This window comes from Myotis brandtii, unplaced genomic scaffold, assembly GCF_000412655.1.
Source record: "Myotis brandtii unplaced genomic scaffold, ASM41265v1 scaffold115, whole genome shotgun sequence".
Classification (NCBI taxonomy): Eukaryota; Metazoa; Chordata; class Mammalia; order Chiroptera; family Vespertilionidae; genus Myotis; species Myotis brandtii.
Window position 1 is genome coordinate 13,862,244 of NW_005353967.1, and position 11,598 is coordinate 13,873,841.

The following is an 11,598-nucleotide window of genomic DNA, read 5'->3' on the forward strand; positions in this document are numbered from 1 at the left end:
CCGCGGAGGACCCCATACCGCTGCTGCTCAGGTTGTTCCCTCTGGCCCGCTGGCCGGACCGGTGCCGGCGCACCGAGAGCTCCGCCTTCCGCGCTAAATGGCCAAAATATTTCAAATTCAGGCTTGGTCCCTGGTGGGCTGCGTGACAGCGTCGTTAGATTAAGCCCCGTAAGCCCTGTTCTTCGTCTTGGAAAAGGAGCGGAAAGAGATGACACCTCCGATCGGGGTTGCCAAAGGGGTTAAGTGAGAAGTCGGGCCCTCGAGCCCTCGAAGCTGTCATTCCCTCCCTTTCTCATCCCCTCACCCGGTTTTCAGAGGGTTGTGGGGTGCACCCCAGCCCTGAGCTGCTGGACGTGGGTTGTCCCGCCCCTTTACTTTATAGCTATGAGCCTTTCGATCCACAAGCTTCATTTGTATTTTCTGCCAACAGGGTGACGTTTTTAATATACTGTAACATTGATCATTTAACGTTTTTTTTAAAAAAAATGTTTTTATTGATTTTTAGAGAGGAAGTGAGAGGGAGAGAGAGAAAAAAACATTGATGTGAGAAAGAAATATCTGTTGGTTGCCTCCCGCAGGCACCTCTACCCGGTACCCAGGATCCAACCTGCAACCTGGGTCTGTGCCCCGACCGCAACCCAACCAGCGGCCTTACGCAAAGTTCGGCCAGTTGAGCGGCGCAGGCCAGGCCACCAGGGTGATGTGTATACCTTTCCACTACGCCGTCATTAGGGGAAGATGTGATGAGAAGGGACATCAATCTTCTAAGAAAATTTGATGAGAAGGGACATCAATCTTTTAAACTAGTGGGCAGACCACAGCCAAGTCCACCTTACTGCCTGTTTTTGTGTGACAACCCTCAAGCTAAGAATAGTTTTTATGTCTTTAAGGGTTGAGGGAGAAATTACAAGAAGAATATTTAATAACATGAAAATTAAATGGGATTCAAATTTTATTGCCCTAACTTAAGTAAAGTATTTATTGAAATATAGCTTTCCTGCTACAAGGGCTGAGTAGAGTACTTACAACAGAGACCATATGGCTCAGGAAGCCTGAAATATTTGCTCCTTGGTCCTTTACAAAAGAAGGTGGCAGACTCTTCTAAATTATAACAAGCGGTTTTTTAAAAATAAGCACTGTAACTTTTTCAGGTTCACCACTGCTTTGAAAGGCTTTGGCTAATAAAGCTCACTTTAAAAATTCCTTCCTACTTGCCATGTAAAATGCTGAAACATTAAAGACATAAGAGCTTTCCCATCTCAGCTAAAAAGGAACGATCCTTTCAGTGTGTCTTAGAAACGCTAGCCTGATTAACATCTAATAAACTGCTCTTTTCATTTGGAATTTTTTTTTAAATGGGAAACATCTTTTTTATATATATTTTATTGATTTTTTACAGAGAGGAAAGGTGAGGGATAGAGAGTTAGAAACATGGATGAGAGAGAAACATCGATCAGGCGCCTCCTGCACGCCCCCCACTGGGGATGTGCCCCCAACCAAGGTACATGCCCTTGACTGGAATCGAACCTGGGACCCTTGAGTCCGCAGGCTGACGCTCTATCCACTGAGCCAAACCAGTTCTGGCTCATTTGGAATTTTGAAACAAGGTACTGTGCATGGAGCTTTAGAAATTTGTCTAATGTTTCTTAGCTTCTTTGTGATTCAAAGACAAAGCAACAGTTTCAGATTTATGAAACTACTATGAAGTGTGAAACGTCTTGTAAGTACAACTTAATAGCTAATTCCCATTTACCCATAGCTTTTCTACTTACTTTATGTATGATTTTGAATTAGGTAGAATCCAGATAAGAAACTTTGAATTACTTACCTATCCAAAGATTAGTATTCCTGTTATTTTTCTGGATCTCCCGAGCATGTTACAATCTGGTTGTAACTCATTAGTGTTTGTGATTTCCCCATTTTGATCTAGTTCTTAAACGTGTAGCAGTTCTCATTAACGCTCACTTCACTGTGGCCCATTAAGAATAAATTAAGCCCAGCCAGTTTGGCTCAATGGATTAGATTCCCGTCAAGGGCACATACCTCGGTTGCAGACTCCATTTCTGCCCTGGTTGGGGATGCGTGGGAGGCAACCAATCGATGTGTCTCTTTCACATTGATGTTTCTCTCTCTATCTCTCCCCCTCCCTTCCACTCTCTCTAAAAATCAATGGAAACATATCCTCAGATAAGGATTAACCAAAAATATAAATTAAAAAAATGAAAATAAAGAATACAGATGATGCATTCTAGAATTGTACACCTGAAACCTATATAATTTTATTAACCAATGTCACCCCAATAAATTTAATAAAGTGAAAAAAATTTAAATATCAAATTTTTAACTTTTCCTCACAGGTGCTGTTTTCCACTGTATTCCATTTTATTGTTTTTCTCTGAGGCCCTAAAGTATTCCATTTTGTTGTTTTTCTCTGAGGCCCTAAAGTTCTATATGCCATTTTAAATAAAATGAGGCCAAACTAGGAGACTTTAATGCTGAGTTTATTTATATTTATTTTGTTGCATTAACTCCCCAAAAATGAGTTGCTTTATCATACAGTAATGAGTAAAACCTCAATAAATATATGACTTTCTCTTTTTTTTTTAAATTTTTTTTATCTGTTTTCAGGCTGAGGGCGATCACAAAACAACAACTCTTGGAATATAAATCAATGGTTGATGCAAGTAAGTATTTGCATTTTCAGATAAGGTTTTGTGAGTTTGATGATGAGCAGTACTCTAGTGAAAATAAAATAAACTTTACAAAAAATTATTTACTTGGGAAATAGGAGTGACATAATAATGCTATACTATACCATGTAAGAAGGCAAAAAGCAGCTTGCCCTGCCCATCGGAATTAGTTAGGGATTCGGGAAATAGATATTAAACAATTAAATAACAATGCACAAGACAGTTAAGTTCTGTTGATCAGGGAATTGAGAAATCCCGGTGGGCTTAAGGAATCGTAGAATTTGCTATACCATCAACAACCTGAAGATTGAACTAGCGGATCAGATAATTATGAAGCAAGTGCTTTGAGACCTATACTTTGTTTTTTGTTGCTTTTTATTGAGACCTACACTTTGAAAAGCACTGGATAATAGGGATTTTTTAAAAATAAGTGTTTATTGATTTGAGAGCTAGAGAGAAACATCGATTGGTTGCCTGAAACCTGAGCATGTGCCCTGACCAGGAATGGAACAGGTGACCTTTCCATGCATGGGACAGTGCTCAACCAATTGAGCAACACTGGCCAGGGCTAAATTGATAGAATTTTAACTGGGATTTGATTAGTATCTTTAGGTCAATATGGGGGAAATTGCTACATTAACAATATTGATTCTCCCAATACATGTACATGGTATATCTTTCCATGAAAATATTTGGTATTGTTCAGTGTAGAGGTCATACACATATTTTGTTAAATTGATTCTTAAGTATTTCATGTTTTTTAATATAATTGTCCATGATGTTTTTAAATTTTAATTTGTACAAACATACAGTTAATTTTTTAATATTGCTCTTGTTCATTTTTTACTCCCTTTTATTTTCTATAATTCTAACATTGTTCTGTCCAATATGGTAGGCACCTGCTCTGTGACTGGTGAACACTTGTAATGTGTTTAGTCCTCATTGAGAAGGGCTATAAATGTAAAATAAGCACAGAAGAAAAGCTTGTGAAATATTTCATTAGTAATTTTAAAATGACTACATGTTGAAATGATACTATTTTTCATCTATTCGGTTAAGTAAGGTATATTAAAATTATTTTTACTTGTTTCTTTACTTTTGTAATGTGGAAACTAGAAAATAAAAATTACATACTTGGTTTGTATTTGTGGCTTACATTATATTTCTGGACAGCACTGTTCTAAAATGTTACTAACTTCAAAAAATTATTTATTTGTAGATGAAGAAAAAACTCCAGAAGAAATCATTCCAGAAAAGCAAATTGAAACGTAACTTTATTTGTGGTTTTTACTAAGATTTAATAATAATATCTGTCTTATAACTTTGCCTCCCCCCCGCCCTTTTTTTCCCAAGTAATTTGTCATGCATGTATTGAGAATTTGTTGACACAGGATTACATCCTGTGATCCTATTAGCACTTTGGCATTCCCCCTTAACAAGATATTTATCAGAGTATTTCAGGAGTTTACCAAATCTGTAAGTGTATTGGTGTGGCGAGTCTATAGAATACCTTTATTTAGATAGAGGCATTTTACTTTTTTCAAAGGTTTACTTTAACATTTATTCCAATAATGACTTTTACTGATATTGCTGAAATTCGTTTGTTTATGCTTCTTTGATAGTAAAATTGAAGACCTGGAAAATGAAATCGAAGAGGTGAAAATTGCTTTTGAAATGAAAAAGCTTGCATTGGACAGGTAATTTTTACATTTCGGGTATAAGCATTGTGAACTGAATGCAAAATGGCTCAAGGTGGAGAAAATACTTTACTTTAAATGAGCAAAATGATGATTAGATAATGGTCACACAAATTTTGATCCTTGAGAGACGTTACATCATTCATTAGTATCTTCATTTGAAGAAGTTACATAATAGAGGGTTAATAAGGAAATATCAATCAAAGCAATAGAAATGTGAGGTTAAATCCCATTCAGTGTTGAAAGGATTACATGGATTTGATTATTCCAGTAACTGTTCATTGAGTAAAAGAATTGTCATCAAGTTTAAATAAAGTATATTTTTAATTATAAGTTTTGCATCTGTATTTAAAATTATTCAACAAATATGTGAGTGCTTGTTATGTCCTAAGCTTTACACTAGGTGTTGGTATACCATTGTTAATAAAATAAACATAGTTTCTTACAGATTTTGTGATCTGACTAATCTCAATTAAGTGAATGACTTTTAAAATTACTATCTTATATTTCTGGCCTTCTCAGATGAATTTCTTTATATGTTTAATCGAAAAGTAGTTAAAGCACTTTTAATTGTTTCTAACAGTGAGCTTTTCCCCTCCTCTCATATGCTAGCTTGTTATATAGATCATATTTTTTAACTAAGGTGACTTCAGAGGTATTAAGAGATCTCCTTTTAGTGAACTGAATTTTCTTGTGTGTGACAGACAGAGGGAAGGGCTCTAATATTGCTGAGCTGATTGCCTTTTTATTTTTACTTATTTATTAGCTGTTTGAATTTGAAGGTGATTTATGGAGCTTGTTGGTATGTAGGCATATGTCAAGTTCACAGTTCAGTGTGGCCTTGTATTCCCTAACTCTCCATCTCAGGCCCTGTTGCTCTCTGTAGTGCCTTAATGCTGTGTTTCTTCCCCCTGGCACCAAGGTGGATGGCTTGGGGAACAAAGCTCAGGCTGGATTACTCAGTCCCTCAGTCTGTCAATGCACAACCACATGCAACAATCCCATCCATCTTAGTGTTATTTCATATTTCTGTGATTTATTTACCAAGTATTTCCCATACAATACTGTTTTTAAATCTACTTATGTTTTATATTATATTTAAACAGAAATCAATCTTTAACATGTCACATTTTAAAATTTTCTTTTCAGTGTACCATAAATGTTATCTATGTCTTGTAATGCAAGCTTTTCCTCTCTCATAGGATGCAACTTTCAAGGGCACTTAGAAAAAACCTGGAGGAGAGTAACATTCAGACTAGGTACTTATTTTTTTTCCTGTATTTGGTAAGGATGGGAATAAGAAGGGGTATCTGCATATTGACTTTGGTTTCTTGATTATTTAAAATTGATTTTAGAGAGAAAGGAAGGGAGCGGGGGAGAGAGAGAGAAATATTGACTGGTTGCCTCCCATATGCACCCTGACCTGGAATCGAACACTCGACCTTTCAGGCTATAGGTCAATGCTCCAACCAACTGAACCACACCAGCCAGGGCTCGTGATTTTTTAAAAAATTAACTATCACTGCCAACCACTTTTATCTGGGGAATAGGAAAAGTGATGGAATTTTTGTGGACTTTCCTCACTCAGCATTACAACAACTTTTATAGTCCTGCTGACATCTTGTTCATAATGCAATGCTAAGAAGCAATTTAGGTTTTAACCAGATTATTTTGAAGGAAGGTTTGAAAGTTAATTTTGTGCACTATTTACTGAAAATCAGGAACAATGCTATTTCATTTAATCCAACAACACCCCAAGGATAGATAGAAAGTATACTCTTTATTTATCATTGGCAGAAATGAGCTTGTATATGTCAATTTGCCAAGGAATATAAAGTAAAGACTCTGGCAGTCAAGGTCCTCTATAATCTGGTTCTAAATATCTTGCCTTAGGAGCCTTACCTGTGATCTTATCTCCCAAAGGTCTAAAAATATTTGATGTAAAATCCCTTCTCATGAGAGTAGAAAAATACTAAGATGGATCTGGGCACTTCTCCTATCTTAGTTCAGACTCATGCACATTCTCCCCATATTCCATTTAAATCCAGGGTTACACAAATCCTAAAATCTGAATTTGAGCTCATTAACTATTGCTCCCCATAAATGAGCTTAAAACATTCCTTGGGTGTGAAGAGAGCAGAGCGCCTGAAGAATGGGTCCTCTGTGTATAACACATCCAACAGCAGCTTGGGCTTACTCCTCACGGGTGGCAGGATGCTATGACCTTCCTGTGACATCACACCCTATGTATTGCGGACGGATCACAAGGATTCTCGTGTTTTCATATTACACAGTGTTTTAGAAAGTATCATACTTTAAAAAGACATTAACTTGTAAGAACATGTAATAAATAACTTCAAAATGCAATGGGTATTTTATTTTAAGGCGTGCCTTTAACATTTACGTAAAACGTTTTTTGTACTCGTTCAAATAGAAACTTATCTGGCCACTGGGTAAAGTTAGCAATAAAACTACTGGCCTGCAATGTGTTAAAAAAAAATTCTTGAGTTAAAGGGGCACAGGACAGATTCATCATAAACTTTAAAATCAAGCATAGCTATAACCAGTAGAAAATGAGTTCAGATCTTCCACAGCTGTGTAAACATTCCTTTTCAGCCTCCGCACTACACTCCTACAATATCAGAATAATTAGTATTTTCACAGTGATCACACTGCTGGTCCCATCCCAAACCTACTGACTCTGAATCTAAAAACCAAGGTGTGGGGGTGGGTGGGAGTTGGTGGGGAGAGCAGCTGGCAGTCTACATTTAACAAGCCTCTCAAGGGGTTGTGGCACTTTGAAGTAAAACTGTTTTCACACCTTTGGCTCTAGCCATTCCAAACTACTTGACTTAAATTACTTCTTGTCCTTTAAGATTCATATCCCTTGCTTCACTCTGCGCACTTCTTACAGTGGTTCATATCCATTACTGGTTGTAGTGAAACTGTACTACGGTTGTAGATTTATTTTTTTCCCCGCACCAGGTTCTTTGCTCTTTGAAAACAGGTATTATGTTTTATTCTATTTTACATCCCTGGAGCCTGGCACAGCTCTTGGTATGTTGTAGGCACTCAGAAATATTTGTTGAAGAAATGGGGATAAAAAGCAGCTGATTCAGTGAACTATTCTGTATGATACTGTAGTGGTGGAGTCATGTCATTATACATTTGTCAAACCCATAAAATGTACAGCATTCCCTTCCACTCTCTCTATAAAAATCAATGGAAAAAAATAGTCTTAGGTGAGGATTAACAAAAAGTAAAATAAAGTTGTGTGTTTTTTTATAAAAAGCAACTTATGAGCAAGTTTTTGGAATTTTTTTCTCCCTAAAAATGACATTTTTAGAAATGTTCTTATGTGCTTAAATTTGATATTTTTTATTGTATGTGACCAAACTTTTTTCTAGGAAAATGCATTTCTACTTTAAAAAAAAATTTTTTTTTAATTTTTATTGATTTCAGAGAGTAAAGAAAGGGGAAGAGAGATAGAAACATCAATGATGAGAGAGAATCTTTGATCAGCTGCCTCTTGCAAATCCCCCATTGGGGATCAAGCCCGAAACCAGGGCATGTGCCCTTGGCTAGAATCGAACCTGGGACCCTTCAGTCTGTAGGCCGACGCTCTATCCACTGAACCAAACCAGCTAGGGCTGCATCTCTACTTTTAAACAAAAATTTAGTTTACATCAAGTGATGACTTTCTACGAAATGTATTAATGAAAGTAAATATGTACTACTTGATTCCTTCATTAATGAGATTTATTACTTTTAACTAAGGTTAATCTATTTTTTTTATTCATTTTCAGTGAGCTCATGGACAACATGAAACACATATTAAAGCTAAATAAAATAATAATGAAATTACAGCAGGTAACTTTAGGCTGCTAATGCATTCTCATGATTTCAGTAACACTTTCTTGCTGGTAACTGTATTATGTATGATTAAATAGAATTGCCCAGGCATATCCCCAGTGGGAGATGTGCAGGAGGCAGCTGATCGATGTTTCTCTCTCATCGATGTTTCTGACTATCTCTCTCCCTTCCTCTCTGTAAAAAATCAATAACATATATTTTTAAAAAAAATAGAATTGCCCAAAGGAACTGGTATAGTTGGAATTCACTGTCCTTAAGTTTTCTCTCTCTTTTTATAACTCTATTATTTTTCACTAATATTGCTAAGTGTTTATAATTTAAGTTACTGTCTCCTCTCTTGATATGTGGAAATGAAGGAATTAATAACTGGAGTTTTAGAAAACATGAACTAAGATAAAATTCAGTGATGTAAGTATTACAGGTTTGTTCTTAGGTAATGTCCCTTAATTTTTTTATTTCTATTAACAGGAATCTTGGGATTTGGAGGAAAAACTGCTCGATGTTAAAAAGAAGAGATTTGGTATGTAGAACAGTTTTGGTGGTTGGTTTGTTTTTTGTATAACACATTTTTGCTTACTATGGAGATTGATGAGGCCACATCTCTCAGCTACTGAGACATTTCTTAATAATTTTAAATTTTCCTAAAATTTTAGATGTGGCAATTTTTAAAATATACATATTTTTATTGATTTCAGAGAGAAAGGGAGAGAGGGAGAGAGAGAGAGAGAGATAGAAACATCAGTGAATGGAACCTGGGACCCTTCGGTCCACAGGCCCACACTCTATCCACTGAATCAAATCGGGTAGGGATAGATGTGGCAATTTTAAAAGTAGTACATAAAGTGTATTTTGCTTGATATATTTTTGTTGTTTAGAACATTAAATCATGAAATTAATATATTCTCAGGGGGGGATCAAATGATACAGAAAAGTATCATGGGAAAGGCATGGCCTCCTTCATGTGCAACCACAGTTAGACATATTTATTTATACGTCATTTTTAAATGGTCGATTAATACATATGGCTCTTTAACTTTTTAACATTAGATGGCTTTTTGCATTGAAATTACTGAAATATTTCAAAAGTAGTACACATTCCCTGTAGAAAATTTGGAAACAGAAAAGTATACATAGGAAAAGTTAAATTTATTTTACCATCAAGAAATAATCAGTCTTCAGTGCTTATTTTTTTAGAAAAATTGGTATCACTTTATTCTGTGTTGTACAATGCTTTTTTTCATTTAACAGTGTAGGCATGATTCATTATTTTTAAATATACAGATTTGCCTGATTATAAGTAATGCCAGGGTCAGAAATAGTCTTGGTCATCTGTTCTAATTACCCTTTGGATGCCTAATATTTTCCATTGCATTCCAACCTACTTTTGATACATTAATGTCAAGTTCCCCCGGCATGCCCATTTATGTTTTCAAATAGTTTAATTCTTAGAACAAATCAGGAACTACAAAAATGGTTGGTGAAGGGAACCTTACTTTTCTTTTCTTTTTTTTTTTTTTTTTTCTGCATTCCAAACTTTTGATACATTAATGTCAAGTTCCCCCGGCATGCCCATTTATGTTTTCAAATAGTTTAATTCTTAGAACAAATCAGGAGGAACAAAAATGGTTGGTGAAGGGAACCTTACTTTTCTTTTCTTTTTTTTTTTTTTTTTACAGTTTTTTTTTTTTTTTTTTTTTTTTTTTTTAACAATCTAAGGGAAAAGAGGTCAGGGTCCCTAATAGGTATTGTAGATTTTAAAAAAAATTTGTGGCATGCTGGTTGAAAATCGCTGCTTTTCACTGATTCCCCAGAGATCACTGTATTGCCACTTTGAAGCATTTGAAAATACTGGAAACTGAAAAAGGAAAATAGGAAGCAATTCTGAAGGAATATCTTTTGGGAGCTCAATGAACAATTATGAAACCCACAAATTACTGATAATTACCAAGTAAAGTGATGTGTCATTTCACTTTATATATGGAAAGGGCCACTGAGGAGATACAGGTAAAAGGCAAGAGTTGTCCATAGAGCACTGAGAACATGTACAGACAGCAGTTGTAAAAAGGAAAAAAGAATGGCAGGGATTAGCATTAATGACAGCAATGGCCTATAGTGCTCATTAAACTGATCTCAGTTAGCATAGAGATGATTATTTGTTTTCCTAGCACCCTGTCAGGCACAGAGAGTAGGCACTTAGGAAAGGTGAAGAAAGGAACTCGTGACAGAATGAAAAGATAATAGTGTTAGTTGAGAGAGTAGGCTTAAATCTCAGCACTGCCATTTGTTAGTCATGTGACTTTGGGCAACTTCTTCAACCTTTGTCCTCATTTGTAAAATGGGAATGTTTTCCCATTTGACCTTTAGGATTGAGCAATCAATTGGTTTGAAACCAAGCAGCTAACTTGGTACTAGTCTTGTACTGACATTCCTTCCATTTGCCTCATTTCCCTTGTTTCTCATTCTTCGTTTTTGACATAGCCTGACTGAAAAAACAAATGAACAATAATATGGTTTGTTTAAGGCTCTGCTTTTTGAGGAATCAACTAGGTGAGATTTTTTAAAATACAAACTTTCTAAATTACCAGAGTGAATACTCATCAGATAAAATATGGAAATCACAGATAATTTAGTGAAACATTTTTAAAAGCAATACAAACAATCATAAAGAGCTAATATGCTAATTAGACCAGATGGTGGAACGAACTTCCAGAATGACCAGTGGGCGGGGCCATGAGGTAGCTGGGGCTGCGATGGGCCAAGAAGCTGGGGCTGTGAAGGCCCAGCCCCTTGCACGAATTTTGTGCATCGGGCCTCTAGTGCTAACATAAAACACAATAACTGCACAAGGCCAAATCTCTCCTATCAGCAAGTACAAATGTTCTAAAATCACTGAAATTGGATTTTAAATACCCAAAGCCTAAACATAGGCTGTTTTGAAATAAAGTTACTCAGCAATGTTGAAAATAAAAGAATACAGAAAAGCATATTGAGCTAACAAAAGAAAAAGAAGACAAATCACAACGTTCGCATTGGAAAAGGTTCAACACATTACAAATGGGGAAGAAGGGCATGTTGTAATGTTCAAGAAAGCAATCCTTAGTGAAGATCTGACAGTTGTGAATATCTCTATGCATCTGATAGCATAGTATTCAAGTTCATTAAGAAAAACTTCAGAAATTACATTAATAAGAAATGCATTAGTATAAGGAGACTGATCCATGCTTTCCAACCCATGACAGCTCAAATGGACAAGAGAAATATATGGGAGATGTTAATGCTATAATTAATGAGATATAATTGATATGTGTGTGTGTGTGTGTGTGTGTGTGTGTGTGTGT

At 35.9% G+C, this 11,598-nt stretch overlaps 1 protein-coding gene across 2 annotated transcripts in view; it reads left to right on the forward strand.

Moving 5' to 3' along the window:
* Positions 1-11,598, forward strand: part of CENPH (centromere protein H) — a 29,225-nt gene that overhangs the window by 13,625 nt on the left and 4,002 nt on the right. Inside the window, exons 1-7 of one of the 2 annotated variants that reach the window (XM_014549308.1) lie at positions 1,646-1,720; positions 2,629-2,684; positions 3,910-3,958; positions 4,313-4,387; positions 5,590-5,646; positions 8,194-8,257; positions 8,729-8,780. In XM_014549308.1, coding sequence (XP_014404794.1) covers positions 2,672-2,684; positions 3,910-3,958; positions 4,313-4,387; positions 5,590-5,646; positions 8,194-8,257; positions 8,729-8,780 — 310 coding nt within the window. In that variant the 5' untranslated portion in view covers positions 1,646-1,720; positions 2,629-2,671. Of the gene's footprint in view, positions 1-1,645; positions 1,721-2,628; positions 2,685-3,909; positions 3,959-4,312; positions 4,388-5,589; positions 5,647-8,193; positions 8,258-8,728; positions 8,781-11,598 lie in introns of those variants that run through there. The other variant, XM_014549305.1, reaches the window with a different exon arrangement.